The sequence below is a fragment of the Lucilia sericata genome, unplaced genomic scaffold (genome assembly GCF_015586225.1).
Source record: "Lucilia sericata isolate MDLA Ls3-8-SP2 unplaced genomic scaffold, ASM1558622v1 Contig000383F_arrow, whole genome shotgun sequence".
Taxonomy (NCBI): Eukaryota; Metazoa; Arthropoda; class Insecta; order Diptera; family Calliphoridae; genus Lucilia; species Lucilia sericata.
The window spans coordinates 142,722-160,099 of NW_023994402.1; the positions used below are offsets into that span (position 1 = coordinate 142,722).

At 29.3% G+C, this 17,378-nt stretch overlaps 2 protein-coding genes across 4 annotated transcripts in view; one reads left to right on the forward strand and one right to left on the reverse strand.

Moving 5' to 3' along the window:
* The window catches only part of LOC119604331 (protein WBSCR14 homolog), a 63,220-nt gene extending 59,449 nt beyond the window's left edge, over positions 1-3,771 (reverse strand). The window contains exon 1 of one of the 2 annotated variants that reach the window (XM_037956896.1): positions 3,552-3,771. The gene's annotated coding sequence lies outside the window, so the exon portion shown is untranslated. Of the gene's footprint in view, positions 1-2,757; positions 2,865-3,551 lie in introns of those variants that run through there. The other variant, XM_037956897.1, reaches the window with a different exon arrangement.
* Positions 1-17,378, forward strand: part of LOC119604332 (activating transcription factor of chaperone) — a 72,549-nt gene that overhangs the window by 21,886 nt on the left and 33,285 nt on the right. The window contains exons 1-3 of one of the 2 annotated variants that reach the window (XM_037956899.1): positions 10,607-10,841; positions 14,189-14,488; positions 14,551-14,664. In XM_037956899.1, the coding sequence (XP_037812827.1) occupies positions 14,335-14,488; positions 14,551-14,664 (268 nt within the window). In that variant the 5' untranslated portion in view covers positions 10,607-10,841; positions 14,189-14,334. Of the gene's footprint in view, positions 1-10,606; positions 10,842-14,188; positions 14,489-14,550; positions 14,665-17,378 lie in introns of those variants that run through there. The other variant, XM_037956898.1, reaches the window with a different exon arrangement.

The following is a 17,378-nucleotide window of genomic DNA, read 5'->3' on the forward strand; positions in this document are numbered from 1 at the left end:
GACTAACTTTTTTTTAAACAGTTGCCTATGCTGATGGTGTTGCTGCACAGTAGATGGAAAACATCTTAAACTCTACCCCATAGGCGGGAAAAGTTCTAAAGATTGTTAGCTCATGGAACATAGAATGTGGTCTCAGTGTTAATCCAAGTAAAACGAAACTTGTAATGTTCTCCGGGATATATAAAATTCCCCCATTCTCGCTTCCTAGTCTCAATGGTGAAGTTTTAACTCTACCCGAAAGTGCCAAGAATTTAGGTGTTATTCTTGATAGGGAACTGAATGAACTCTCGAGGTCTACAAAAGCCGAGTTGGCACTATTAATCTGTAGAATGGTCATAGGTACGCAATGGGTTATAAATCCTCAGAACGTGAAATGGTTATTTGACGCTGTAATTAAGCTAATTATGATCTATGGAGTGGCTATATAAGTAATGGCAATAACTGAACAAATTCTCCAATAGATTTCATCTTAAAAATTAGATCCTCTGTTCTTCAAATTACTGGTGCTATGAGAACAACTCTCCCTAAGGTTCTGTTTGTTTTGCTAAAATATCTACCGGTGAACGTTATGACTAGGCAACTAGCTATTTGCACTGCTGTTAGGTTAAATTTCATTGGCAGATGGAATTTATATTCTAGAGGTCATGCTAGAATCATAGCAAATTTTCCTAATCCCTATAATGTCACTGATTATTGTCTGCCAGTACCTTTTTTAACAGAAGTTACCGGTATTTTATCTCCATGGAATCCAATCCGTCCGATTAGGGAAGTTTCTATAGGGTTGGTGGTTGAAATATCCGCAAACTGGATTAAGTACTATCAATTATCTAATAGGGATATCAGAATCTATACTGCCAGTTAAGCTCCAATAAAAACCGTGTAGTGTGCACTCCACATCTAAACTAGTCCACTAGTGCCAGGCATCTCTAAATGAGATGGCGAGACATTCGAACGTTACCCTTATATGGGTAAAGGGACACGGGAATAATTATGGCAATTATATTGCTGATAAATTGGCTAATGCAGAAGCCTATGAATTGGACCAATACCCAATATAACCTTATCTCAAAGCCCTAATAGCTTCCTGACTATAAAAATAAATGTCTACTTTCGACCCCCTAAAATTGAGAATTTTCTTCACTCATTCTTTAGGAAGTCTAAAAAACAATTTTAGATCACAGTCTACCTAAAAAAAACCCTGTCCCCAGTAACGGATTCCATTTAAAATTCACTGTACACCCCTCGAAGAGTACTTCAGACCCAATCCACTCGTCTCTATCACATGTTCAAAATATAAACTCAAATATGTACTTCTGCGCAAGGCCCATTTAAAATTTTATTCCGATTGGGACCAGTTTAAAAATGTCAGGTTTATTTCCAAAAATAATCAATTTCTGTCCTACTGTGGGATATACTTATGTTCAGCTAGTATTTTCCTTTAAATTTGAAAATATAAAATTTTCAAAATTATAATAGAAAATTTCAAAAACTCCCCTAACTAAATAATTGTATTCATATGGCAGCTCTATAATACTTGCTCTTAGTCTAACTTGCTCTTTTTTCGAACACCTTCAAATTTTTAAGAGAAAATTAAAAAAATAAAAAAAGCAGAATTAAAATTAATTAAAAAACAATGACACTATTAGGTAGTTAATTATCTTAATTAAATTAATTTATTTTAATAAAAATTTGCTCATAAAATTTTTGAAATATTAAAAAACAAAAAGAAAACGAAATAACTATTTAAAAAGTTATTAAATTGGGTGAGTAAAGAAAGAAGAAAAAAGAATAATAAAAATCAGCTGTCCTTTCGCATAAACGATAAAAGACCAAAAGGGGGGCAATGACATAAAGAGTAGAAAAAGAAAAACAAATAAATAATGTACTAGCAAGAAAAGTCAATCTTTTTATACATTCCCATTGTAGTTTGCATTTCACACTTATTTAATACTTTTTTTTAGCATATTGTATGTAGCGTACAATACACACAAAGTGGGCTCGTCGTTTGCTGGCGTATTATTCTTTTTTTTAATTTTTTCTACAACACACTCCGAGTCGTAAACATTTTTTTCCACGATTGTTATTGTTTTGCTGCTCATTTTGATCATTATTATTATTATTATGAAGATACATACCTACATATCTAGTATGTACAAATGTATGTATATTAAATTAGTTTGTTGTTATTTTGATCGTACGAGAATATATTTTTGTTTTCGCATTTTAAATAGACACAACTGGCCAATAAATGTGACTTCCATTATTTTTGTTGTTGTTTGATTTAACCACACAATCTTCTTTTTCTACTAGATTGTCCAACAACAGCAGCAGCAATAATAAAATCGTGTAATCGAAATATATTGGAAATAGTTAAAAATAAATGAATAAATAAATATTCATGTACATTTACAGTACATAGTTTATTAATTGATAACAAAAGTACATATTTTTGAGTTCAAATTCTAGTTTACAGTGGGAGAAAAAATACATTTTTCTAATTGATTCCTCTTGGGGAAGGCAGTTGAGCTGTATTTTTTCCAATCATTTTCTATATTTCGTTTGTTAATCTATTCTCATTGTAGGTGCTTTTGCTAGAAGAGGGCAAAATACAATAAAATTAATGTCATACTGACGTCGACACAAAAAATTTGTTGGTGCTGGTGCTCTGTTAGATTTGCATATTAATAATATATCTTTCTACATTAATACTTGTTTATTATTTTTATTATTATTAATTTAAACAATATTATCTCGTACATATTATTTTTTATTATCATTAATCGTGACACTTGGCTGTTATTGTTGCTGGCCTTTGACCATTTTATTCCTCTTTATTTCAAATTTAACACCAAAGAATAAACAAGAAGTGAAACGCTGTCATTTTTTTACAACAATAACATTACGCTCTTCTCACAGACGAGTGCTGTGTAAATCCAACACATATGTAAAAATTTTATTCTCTCTCCCAACTTCAAAACTTTTTCGCGAAAATTTGAGGATAATAGCACTTTGAAATATTTTTCATCACTTAACATTATATTTTATATTTTTTTTGCACAATTTAAACATATTTAATAGCCCGAAAATAATATATTTTTTACAAACGAAAATAAAATATTTTTTATTTTTTGACATTGAATTTTTGTTGGTTGAAATTAAAACTAAAAAAAAACAATGTTGTAAATTTTCGTATGGTAACCGAAAAAGATATTTCAAATAAATAATTTATTTTTTCAATATTATAGATTAAAAATCAAATAGACGTGTTTATAAAATGTTTGTAGATAAAATATGTGGAAAATATCTTAAGAAACCTTTCAAAATATAAATTGAAATGTAATATTTTTTTTCAATATTTTTCAATACGATTTTTTGCAACTATGTTGACTTGAGAATTCTACTAATACATTCTTAGAGTTAGGTACCGGATGACAGTAGACTTAGGTACTTTTGACAACAGTTTCATTTCTTATTTATTCTTTGTTTAACACTTTGTTTTTATTTTCTTTTTTTTCTCTCCACTTTCATAATTCACTTCTATATATTTTTACCTTTTTTGTTCACGTAATTGTTACTTTTTTATTTCGGTCTTATTTGTTCATTACGTTTATACATTTCGCTTGTTTATATCAATTTAATGAAAATTTCACTCGTTAAATATTTTTCCATTATTATTTTATCAGCACAAGTAGTAAAATAAATTGTAAATTGTAAAAAAAGGAAAACATCGAGAATTCTACAAATTCGATGTTTTGTGTTTCTTATATGACAGTTAAGTGCTGCCAAGTTTATGTTTATATATATAATGTTACCAGACAATTGCAATACGAAATACATTTTCAGGGTTCAAAATTTTAAAAGTTAAAAGCTTTATTTAGTATTTCAACTGCAGAATCAGAATTTGTTATTATTAGAATTAGTTTTTGAAAATTCTACCTTAATTACAATGTAAACAATGTACAGCTATTGCTATTGAATTGTTCATGGCACGTTTACGATAGCAATTTTCCCTTTGAGAGGAATGCAAATTTTAAGAGAACAAACAAATTCGCAATTCGTGTCTGAGTTGGAGAACAACTCTCGCGCCATCGCCATTAATTTTTTTAAGTGAGTTTATGTTTTGACTGGTAGAGACCATAGAAGACTCAAATCGTTGTTTATACCCTGGCGAATACCATTTAATACTTAGAACGGTTTTAACCTGGTGAAGACAATTAAAATTCATCAACCTTACCGGTGGAGTCGAAAACTCAAGGTTTACTTAGTGTTTGAAGGTTCCCTGCTTCCTATATGATGATATACATAGGTCGATTAGGATCCAAAAAAGGAACACAAATTTTCATTCTATTGGCGAGTAATTATGGGGGTAATTATTTATAAATTATTTTTCGAAGAGTGCATTTATCAGTGTTTCAGTCAATTATGGACCAAACAATATTAGTTTTTACCTATAATATTGGCTTTCATACTAGAATATCTTTTTCTATCGAAAAATAAATGCAGGCTTCATTATTTAGATATGAGTGTCTTTCCAAAACCTTTAGTACATTTTTCTATTAATTGACACCGTATTTCGGTCTAGGCCATTTGATATGATCGACAAAACGCAATGTTGCTGCTAGCTGAATAACGCAAGGAATATTTGAAGGAGGCAGGTGAGTTTCAATGATGTTTAACAACATACGTAAAGCTTCTTTATTTAGACGAAATTGACCGATAAATCTTAAAGTTTGTAAATGTTAATAATATATCATTGCGATTTTTAATGCAATTCTGCAGATTCCGGCATCTCTTGTAGACATACCCTTCATCTTCGTGAGAAGGGTATACATACATATAAGGTTGTCATTTTTACAATATAATTTTCCGACCTCATAAAAATCTATATTCTGGATCCTTATAGATAGCGGAGTCGATTAAGCTATGTCCGTCTGTCCATCTGTAAGTTTGTTGAAATCAGTTTTTAGAAGTTTTTCAGACATGACTAAAAAGTGGTGTACAGAGAACAACGAAAGATTATTCGATAGATGAACTCGAGAGGAAAAAACATAATCGAGATTGCTAATACTTTGGAATGTTCCAGGGAGATGGTATATAATACACTTAACCATATTCAGAATTATGAAACATTTTAAAATGTTACGCAGTCTCCTCGTCCGAGAAAAACTTCACGTAAAGAGGAACGCTTTTGGAATATTTTCACATCGGTTTGTATTTTATCTTCTATCAAAAATTATGAAAATAACCATATCTTGTTGCTTCTCCATAACCATTCCGGTCCGAATTTAAGCCCTATTCAATCTAGTTTCGTATAAAATTACTCATGTGTAGTTCATTACAATATAATCGAATTTAATTTATTTTCTTAAAAAGTTAATAAAATTAACATAATTTATAGAACTCCAGTGTAAATTAATCTGCGAATTACACAAGCTGTACGTAATTCAGTTTGAATTACTAATGAATGAGTGTCATCTCTAATTTTTATCGGGTATTTTTCATAATCAGCTGTTTGTTTTCATTGGTGGAGACAAATAAAAAATAAAATCACAAAAAAATGCAAATAAATAGAAAATACAGTGCCTCACATAAGTATTCGAATTTGGTTGTACTTTGAAAAGAAACATAATTTAATAATATTTTTGCGTGTGAAATGAAAAATTAAATTTGTTATATTGTCTAGAAAGGCCTAAGGTTAAATATCTCACTCTGTTAAATTTGGAAAAATTACATTTACTTAAATTAATTTAACTTTTTTTAAAAAAGTCCGTAAAATTGATTCACAAAAGTATTCGAATTTTTCTTGTATTTCATATTTGACCTTATTTTACGAAACAAAAAATTAGAATTAAATGGTTTTTTGCTTAAAATTGTTTTAAGGGGTTACTATGAACCGAAATTATATATTTTTAGCCCTTTTGCTCCACAATTTTGGAGCATTTGTATCATCTTTTCATGCAATATCATTAAAATTACAATTTTTACCGGATTTGCAATTTTTTCCGCTTTTCTGGAAATAAAACCTAAAATTAATATTGGGATTTAATAAAGACCCCTTGAGGTATCTAAAAATAATAGTTTTTTTATAAGGATCTGCACTTAAACTTTCCAAGACGTATTTTTGGTATCGTTCTTCTGTTTCTAATTGAATTATCTGAATCTTAAGTCCCTTTTAGTACAACTAAGGTCAATATTTTTGACAAAGTTGACTAGTATATATTCATGTAGATCATACATGGGAGTAGTTAATTATATCGACTAATTAATTGACGATTTCATTGAAAAAAATTATAATTATTTTTTTTTTTTCATTAGCATTATTTTGTCTAATGGTAATGGGTTTTAATGAAACGATTTCATTAATAATTATTTAAAATTAAATTTTCATTACCATTATTCAATGGATTTTAAAAATTTTCGAACATTAGTTCGAATTTCGAAATTAATTTCGAATATCCGAACATTATAATGTATTGTCAGTAGGTGAAATAATGTATACCAAATTTCAGCACATTCGGACTAGAAGAACTAGTTTTAACAGCTTTAAAAATTTTTCGAACACGAGTTCGAAATTTTTTTTTAGGTTTTATGACACAGAGATTAATTTAAAAACATAAAAAAATTTTCGAAAATAACTTCGAATATTCGAACTTAATTTCGAATATTCGAACATATTATTGTATTGTCATCAGATGTACTTATGACTGCAAAATTTCAGCCAATTTGGGCTACGGGAACTGGTTTTAAAAGCTTTCAAGCCTCGAATCTTCGAAAAATTTTCCTTAATATATTTTTCGACAATTATAAATACTAATTAAATTCGTTTTTGAAAATTCATTATCAAATTCATTACCATTATCAAAAAAAGTTATAATGAAAAAAATATAATTTTCATTAAATGGTACTTAAAATATTTTTCATTACAATTTTTTCTATAAATGGTAATGAAATTTTAATGCTTAATGAAAAATTCCCATGTATGATGTAGATATTAGCAAAAAAATATTTTAAATTTTCAATACATTATAGCAATATACAACTCCAAAACATGCCTTTAAAAACGACATACTATACAGTAGATTTCAGTTTTTAATACTCGTAACATTCGCGCATATGTTGCCCATTACAATAACACTGTAATTCCAAAATTTTGGGTTTTGATCATAGTAACTAATATTTAAACAGATATCAATATTTTTGAGTTAGATCATAATGATATGGTGACATGCAGCTTGGAGGCCATTGGTATATAAAAAGAATGATTCTATTATATTGAAAGGAGTTATACACTTCCACAATACATTGAAAACTTAAAATGTATAAAAGCTGATATCAAAAAAATACATACCAGAAAAATTTCCCCGAAAATTTTTGACCCTAGTATTATAAAAATAGTCCTAAGTTCCATTATATTGAATTTGCTACAGAAGAATGATCCCAATAATATATTTAGGAACATTTACATACAGATTCTTGTAACAAAAAACATTATTTTTGGATATCCCAAGGGGTCCATTAAATCTCAATACAAAATGTTGGTTTTATCTTTGGAAAAAAGAAAAAAATTACAAATATTTTTAAAAATCGCCATTTTAATGATATTACATGAAAAGAGTGTACAAATCCCCCAAAATTGTGGACCCAATTGGCCAAAAATATTTCCTTTTGGTTGATAGTAACCCTCTAAATCAATTTTAAGAATAAAAATAATTCGATTCTAGAATTTGTGTTTCGTATAATATGTTCAAATATGAAATACAGAATAAATTCGTATACTTTTGTGAGGTAGTTTTGTGGACTTTTTTTAAAAAAAGCTAAATAAATTTAAGTAAATGTAAATTTTTCAAGTTTTAAAAAACGATATATCAAACCTAAGGACTGTCTAGACAATATAACAAATTAATTTATTTATTTTGCATACAAAATATATTATTAAATTTGGTTTTTTTTTCATAGTTCACCTAAATTCGAATACTTATGAGAGACACTGTATATAACTTAACTTAGGACTCTGCTACTATCAGTCAGAGTACGAATTAAGTAATTCAACTGCTCGTGTGAACTTGGTATTTATTAACATGATTCTCCATACAAAATTTCAGCTGCGAATTACACAATGAATGAGTGCCATCTCTAATTTTTATCAGATATTTATCATAATCAGTTGTTTGTTTTTATTTATTGGAGGCAAATTAGAAATATTATTTAACTTGTTAAAATAAGTAAACAAACGTATTTTTGTATCACACACAGATGTATTCCAAAAAATAACAAAATAATTAATACATAAAAACACGGCGTTGAACTGCCAAAACGAATTACGAATGTGTTGTAGAAACGTGTTAATTGGCTATAGTAATTCAGAAGCCGAATTAAGTAATTCAACTTTTTATGTGAATTTTGTAGTAATTTATAGTACTGAAGAGTGATTTAGTTAATTTTTCAATCAGTTATTTTAATATAATATGTTGTTCTTATAAAATAGTTTTCAAAAAAGTCTCAATAAACTTAACTTTAACTTTAGTTAATTTATTATTTAGAAAATCTTAAAATAATGTTTATCAATTGAAATTATTATATTATCTTATTTTTAAACTATTAAAAATGTACTTTTCATGTTATGACATGTTATGTTTTGTTCTTTTGATTGCAAAAATAAAAATGTCGTTATTTTATCGTTTTTCTTTTGCCAAACAAACATTTGCGATATAATTTTCGAGCCTTTTCAAAGACAAAATAATTTTTTTAGTCTCTAAAATGCATTTCTAAAAACAAGATCTCAGAAGTTTTTTTGTAAAACGAACTTTCGAGAAATTTTGAAGTTTAGATAATTTTTCGAACATTTTTGTTTTGAGATTTAAACGAAAAAAACGTATTATTTGAAAATTGTCGAGGATTCAAAATATTTTAAATTATCGATGTTTTCTCGAACATTTTTATTTCGAAATTTCTTCGTTTTAGTCAATAATCTTTATTTTCGAAATTCAGGTCAGGTGGGTACGTATGATGAATACATAATAACGGGATCCTACTACGATGTTGCAACTTTTTGGAATACAATTTTATTTCGTTAATGGGGAGGAAAAAAGTACCAAAAGGGGGTAAAAACGGAAAATTTGATTTTATTCAAACACAATGAGTCAATTTAGACAAAATTTTTAGATTTAGGAACACTAAATATGCTAATAGAGTGTTATTTGGAACCCCGGTAGCAAGTGATTTTTTTAGTACTTTTTCGTTCTCCAATTTTGAGTTTTCTATGATATTAAAATCGAAAGAAGAAGATAATAATTTAGAGACTTTTAGGTACCTTTTCATTCTTCACTAGTATGTTTTTGATTTTCCTTTAAAATTAAACCTAGAAACATGAAATTAAGTATGAAATCACAAAATTTTAGTTTTGATATTTTAAGTTTTATTTTTATTCCAAATAAAGTGCAGAAATTACAAACATTCACTCACATTTGCTCGCCAGTGTATATTTACATCGACCAAAGGTTGGATTTTTTCCAAACAGTCCGTTTTAAAATATTAGTTGCATAGTGCCGGTCCACTTACAGAAACTTTAGTTGAGAAACTTTTTCTTAATTCTCATTTGAAGTTACCTTAATGTCTACACATAGAAACTTTTGTTTCGAAACTATGTGTTAATTGCATCGATTTGTTTTTGTACGAATGAGAAGAATAACAAAACAAAACGAGTTTCCGAGTACGAGAAACTCCGTACCGTGAGAGAGATGAATGATATTTCTTTATCTTTCTCTCTCACGTAAAATCAAAAGTTTCCCAAAAATAGTTTCCTAGTGTGGACCGGCAGACAACACTTTTGAAATATTAACAGTAACGGTTATTTCGAAAGTTTTCATGAAAAATTCGTATGTTTCTATTTTGTTTTTTAATATATTTTTATATAAATTGTTATTGTAAACTAGATATATCCAATTCGTTTCGCTCAGATGTCTTACTTTATATTGATAGTAGTCCTTATAAAATTTTTCTTTTTGACTGTTACAATTTCCCAGGTATACGAATTTTAAGTGTTCAGTACATATGACAGTTGTCATGGCCACTACTCTTAAGCTGGAGGTCCACACAACACGTTCTACATGTTGTGTGGACCTCCATATGTATCGTCTGATACAAATGAAAGATTGCATGTGTAAAATAAGTACATGTGGAAATACATATGTAATTTTTTCGATTAGAGCGTGCTCTATTTTCGTGTGACAAACATAAACAAAACAGCTGTTTTGTTTTAAAATAATTTTTTTTTTTTTTTAAATTGAATGAATAAAGAACTTGAAAAAGTAAGCATTTTTAAATTTTTAATAAACTAATTTATAATTTTAACAATTTTTACACATTAAAAAGACTTTGATTGCTTTTATAGGTTATGTCATACGGAAAAACACAGGCTATGAATAGTATCTAAAATAACAATTACATAATAACATACATTCGGAATTATATATGGATAAAAAAGTGACAGTACATATGTAAAATACATGTCGTCTAATACCACCTTAAGCGTATTTGAGAACTTAGCCGGCTTACAGTCGATTTTAAGCCGCCGCCGTTATTTTTAGTGTCAGCCGCCCCCGCCGTTAATATTTGTCGGCGCAGGGCTCTGGTGTGATTTCACGTACAAATTCCCATATTCTTCCTCAGTACATTTTCCCAAATGAAACGTAAAAAGTGTGAATATCTATCTAGTGTTTTTCTTGCATTTATAATAAGGTGAAAATGTATATATAGTCGGATTTGCCCCCAAAGCAAACTAAAGCACCTAACGTGCCCAAAAGTTTTTTAAAAAATTTTACGAAAATGTTTATCAAATTACCGTAAGTAATAGTTACAAAATTTAAAGAAATTTTGTGCAACTACATATTTTTTTTTTTGGTTATAAGCAAACTCACCAATGGTGGCTTTGAGGCGATAAAAAAACGATTTTGCCATATTGCTAAATGTTTGTATGAACGAGTGTTTTCTGTTGGTGTTTTTTGTGAGTGATGTAGAAAAGATAGAATTTGAAGGGGAATAGAGAAGAAAAGGGGTAAAGATTCTGGTGAAATTCATTTACAGTGGGAAAAATTAAATGTCAGCCAGCGTGTGAGTTCAATGTGTTTGCATTTGCTATGAGTGTAATGTTATTTTTGTTGTTTATTTAATGGTAAAAACGAGAAGGGGAATGTGTCATGCAACTTATTGGAAAGCACTCTGATTTTTATAAACAAACCATAAATTTGGCTGACGCAATTGCAAAACGAGTATGCCCCAATTTTTTTTTATAAAGTAGACCAAAAACAAGTCCATCAGAGCGTTTCTTTTAAGATTTCTCTGTTGTATGTTTTTGGAGACTTGTTTTAGTGACAGGTTTTTTTACCATTTGTTTTTGTTACTCTTCTTTTGTTTTGTTTTCTTGTACTGTGTTTGGTTAGTTTGATCAACAAACTTTGTTGCTGTTTACTTTTTTTAATAATACGTCTCTTGCCAACAATACACAATTTTGTTTTTAATAAATGTTACAAAAACTGCCAAATCACGAATTTAAATTGATGGACAAGTTTCGTAAAATAACGTGCAATACAAATAGTCTTGATAGCGGACACAAACATGCATATAAATGCTAAGTTTGCCATTCTATACCCTACACTACTGCTAGGAGGGTATAATGTGTTAACTGATGATAATTAAAGCGCTAATGTTTATTGTTAACTTGATGAATTGATAATGAAATGAATCTTGCTAGATGCTGTATACAGATATATGGCTCAAAACAGCATACTCATTCAAGAAATCCGTCAGTCCTCAATGTCCGACAATATCCTATGCTCCTACTATTAAGCTTCTACCATTCTAAACTCCCTGTATAATGTTATAAAAGAGATCTCATACATGTTTGGAAGTTATCTCATATTGCGACTGGCCAAAACGTTGATAAATGCTTATTTCGGAGAAAAACAAAAGCCTGAACAACGGCGAACATTTTTCACCAACTGGACGAAGAAGGTGAAACTAAATTTTTGGCATCGTATAGTCATCCCAACCCTAACATCAAACAGTTCCAGCTTTCCCGTGTAATGTCATAGGAAATTTCGTGCTAGATTGTCAGCATTGAACGATATTTGTAGAAACACTATAAATACCTTTGTTATAGGTTACCGCAGGAATGTCGTACTTGGAGGTCACAGACCGCCTATATGAAGCTTCCGATAGTCAACTGTAAAGTGCAATGGATTTGTGAACCAAGGCAGTGGAAGAAGCTCAATTTTTAGGCATGATACTGAACACTCAGGGTATAGGGTTCTTACAACATTTATAGATATGCTGCTTAATTGGAGTTGCCAGGTGTTAATGACGATGATTAATACATATTTATTTTGATAAATACATATTTATACCATATGTTTTCTTAGAAAAAAAATGCGCAAAATAGTTATATTTATTTTGAAAAAACATGTAAATATTTTTATCCTCTTCTATTTCTGTTTTTGTTTTGCAAAAAAATATTACACACAATATTCAAGTTCAATAGTAAGGGCTTTTTTGTTTGTCTTATCAGTAACAGTCAGCCAGCCATATAGTCTTTGTTATCAGCAATTTTAGAAATTGTATATATTTTGTTATTTTTCTACTTTACACCCATACCTCCTACTACACAATACGTTCCCATACTTTGGTAGAGATAATTTAAGTTTTGACGTTAAGAAATTGCGGTGTCTTGGAATTGCTAGACCACTTATTAATTAAATTTTTATAGAATTAAATATGTATATGAGTTTATATGATTTCTTATCTAGTAACATATTATGTACTTCCAATCAAGCCGTTGTAGGGAGCGGTTTATAAATACATATGTACTTTGTTCTGTAATATTTTTGTCTGAAATTTTAGTCTGCTCATTAAAAAAAATATGATGTTTTTTATAGACTCAGACAAAAAAGCTACGAGTAATCAGAAATATGCTATTAAAAGTTCAGAGTACCTATAATGCAGAGTTTACTAAACTTTTTGAATAGTAAAGTCCATTATTTGAATAGCTTTAAAACCGAGAGATTGAATTTTCAGATGACAACAGATTTATAAATAAAGATGTCTGTGCTATAAGGCTAAAAATTATGTTTTTCGAAGACTAAAATGCGTCGATCAATATTTAAACAATAATCACAGTGACCTCTCTAATCCACAAGGGTTAGACTGAAGACGTTTCATAAGTCCATTCTGAGGGACATTCATGTGTTACGATAGCCTAGTTGGTTTGGTAACTTCACTTAAAGATATATTTGGTAGCCCGAAGTACGCTTCCATTAAATTGAAAATACTTATTTCCTTGCCACAAGGATAGCCTGTGGCAAGTAAGAGTAAAGAGTTTTAAGCAGCAATATACGTACATATAACATTATTTCAACCAACATCAAACTTTATCACTCAACTTTAACAGTAATTATCCAACAACAAAATGAAACGAAGTCCTAAAATATTTGCTTGCACTTCCTGGGATATGAACAATGGGGCAATAATAACGACATAGGCAATAGCTCTCTCCTTAATTACGTATCTTCCATATGGACAATGCACTCCGAATCCCAACATGTTGAATACCTGCATGAGAAAACAGGATGTTGTCTAACGTAATGTGTTGCTGGCTAGACAATTTCTAAGTTATCTCATTCTAACTATGAAATATTGATGGAAGATTTCGACTCATCCTGTCAGACTTTTGGCGTTATATTGAAGGCTTTCCCAGTTGATGTTGAAAATTTTAAACCCACATCCATTCGCGATAATATGCTACCGATCTCAGGCAAACACGTTTAATATTATCTCAGTTAAGATCCTTTTGAAACATTATTCTCAACTGCTACCAAGATTGAATTGTTCTAGGCACTATGCATAATGCCCCATTTGTCTCCAAAGCCCTCGTGACTTTGTGGACCTTATTAACTGTCCCAGTTGGTCCACAAATGTTCATTCTATTCCATGGTTAAGTCCAACTGAATCAAATCAATTCCTCAGATTTTCTCAAAATTATATTCTTGTAAAAAGTGGTACGTTGTTACCGGTAGGAATCTGTAAATCTGCATCAGAGTCATTATCCTAATTTTATATATTTTAAGAGAGGTTTTATTGTAAATTGTATTCTATTTAAAACCTAAAAATAATTCATAACCTATGATCTTCTTTTTAGAGCCATCATGGCTTCCTCAACTTCGGAAAGCGTCTATTCAGGACAAGACTCCTTACAATCACAACTTATATTAATACCAACAACAACATCATCAATTTTAAACTTAATTGACCCCATCAACGGACAACATCAACAGCAACAACAACATGAACAATACCACAATGGAGTCGCTAGCATTACCGCAGGACTTGTATTGGGACGGGAAAATGGAGCCCATTTCTCCTCCCACCAACGAGCTATTTTCGCTATGTGAACCACTTAGCGAAAATTGGTTCGATGGTGGTGACAATTTTGCAAACGGTATTTAATTTATTTTTTGTTACAAATATATGATATTAATTAATTTTCTTTTATTAAATAAGATTTACCCACAATTTGCCATGAAGAACTTGAATTAAAACATGATGATATGGATTTAACAACAGAATTATTAATTGGGGAAGAACTTGTTGTAGAGCTGTACAATTTAAAAGAAGGTAAGTTTTAATAAAATTAGTAATTTAGAAAATTATTTAATGGTTTATTTAAGTTTAATTCAACTAGATTACAAAAACATAAAGTAGTGTGTTTAATAAGTTTTGGTTAAAAAACTAAAATCGGAAATAATGAAAAAACAAAAAATAAACAATTTTGGTATCGGAAGTAGATCACGCATTAAGCACGTTTTAATTTTAATTTGTCTGCGTGCATTGTCTCAAGTTTAAAATAAATATAGATCATTTTAAAGAACCCCCCAATTGTCTAGTTTTAATGATGCAACTTTATTTTCAAATTTATTTTTATTTTTGTATTTTTGCGTCGTATAAAAATTTTAAAAAATATTTAATTTTACAATTAATTTTTTTGTTTAATTGCTCACGTAGTTATCAGTTTTGCAGGTTTAAGTCACAATAAGTCAGAAAAATAACATTAAAGAATTTTGTGTTCGGGGAAACCTTAAGAAATAAATTTTCTTTTAATTAACTATATATTTAAACAATAAGTAATAGTAGTAGTAGTAGCAATAGTATTTCACAAAGTTTAGTTATAATTTCATTTTACGTTTCTACGCAAACGTTTAATGATATTTTTATCAACTAAAATAATAATGATAATTGCAACTGAGAGTTTTTTTTTGTTTAGTTGTAGGTAACTTGTTGCCAATAACTCTTTTTGAGCTGTAGAATTTGATAAGTATCAATGATTAGAATGATTTTACAGTTTTTTTAATGTAGATAAGACATTTTCTAAAAACACATTTATTTTTAAAAAGCTGATTAATTAAACCCCTATTGAAGAAATGTATACAGAGACGTTTACGTTTACTTCATTTCTTATCATTTTATCAACATTATATTGTTAATTTAAATTTTAGAATAAAATGGTTCCCTTTAATGAACACTATTTCTTTAACCCACAAATACGTCACCCATGACTTCTCACCATACACAAAAAGTCGGAGACTAAACAAGTATCCGACGTATCTGTATTATAAACTGAACTAGAACTGAACTAGAACTGATTTAGAACTGAACTAGACCTGATTTAGAACTAACTAGTACAGAACTGGAACTGAACTAGAACTGATTTAGAACTGAACTAAAACTGAACTATAGCTGAACTAGAACTGAACTAGAACTGAACTAGAACTGATTTAGAACTGAACTAAAACTGAACTATAGCTGAACTAGAACTGAACTAGAACTGAACTAGAACTGAACTAGAACTGAACTAGAACTGAACTAGAACTGAACTAGAACTGAACTAGAACTGAACTAGAACTGAACTAGAACTGAACTAGAACTGAACTAGAACTGAACTAGAACTGAACTAGAACTGAACTAGAACTGAACTAGAACTGAACTAGAACTGAACTAGAACTGAACTAGAACTGATTTAGAACTGAACTAGAACTGAACTAGAACTGAACTAGAACTGAACTAGAACTGAACTAGAACTGAACTAGAACTGAACTAGAACTGAACTAGAACTGAACTAGAACTGAACTAGAACTGAACTAGAACTGAACTAGAACTGAACTAGAACTGAACTAGAACTGAACTAGAACTGAACTAGAACTGAACTAGAACTGATTTAGAACTGATTTAGAACTGAACTAGAACTGAACTAGAACTGAACTAGAACTGAACTAGAACTGAACTAGAACTGAACTAGAACTGAACTAGAACTGAACTAGAACTGAACTAGAACTGAACTAGAACTGAACTAGAACTGAACTAGAACTGAACTAGAACTGAACTAGAACTGAACTAGAACTGAACTAGAACTGAACTAGAACTGAACTAGAACTGAACTAGAACTGAACTAGAACTGAACTAGAACTGAACTAGAACAGAACTAGAACAGAACTAGAACAGAACTAGAACTGAACTAGAACTGAACTGGAACTAAAATTGGACTGCACCAGATATTAACCAAAACAGAAGTAGAACTCAATTGGAACCTTGTTCGTTGAAATCATTAAGCGACAAATTATTAATAGAGACGCTATGTATTTTGGTATAAAACGTGATTCATTTTTTGTAGTTATTTTAATTATTTTTGTTTAATTTAATTTAAAGTGCTATATTAATTCTTAAAATATTGCATAAGTCAACAACTTAATGATAACAGCCGGAATAAAAATTTAAAACGCATATTTTTTTAAATTTTTATATGCAAATTAGTTTTAATTGTGCTAAAAATGAAAAGAAAGTTAATAAACTTTTGGTTTAGTAGAAATTAAAACTGAAATTAATATAAAATAAAGAGAATATAATAGATGAAAGAACTTGAACGCAATAAAATGGGAAGTGGGCATTGGAGTAGACAAATATTTTTAAAATGAATTTAAACTTTAAACTCAAAAGTAAAAGAAATAAATAGGAAAGGCAGCTTATGAAGATGTCTTGAAGATTTTGTTTATGCTTATAAATATCCAAGTTTATTTTAAAATTCATGAGAGAGATATAAATATAAATTTTTAATTTTTATACCAGTTTTTTTGTAGCAAAATTTCTCACATAACAATTTAGTTTATAAATAGAAGTTATAATGTTTTATTGTTTTGATTTTCTCTAAAGTTGAGTGATAAATAAACTCAGAAATTAAGCAAACAAGACATCATGTTATGGGGTAAGTAGAGTAAATATTCTACTAAAAATACAATAAATTTAAAGTACACAAAATATGATTAGCCCACAGTTATTTA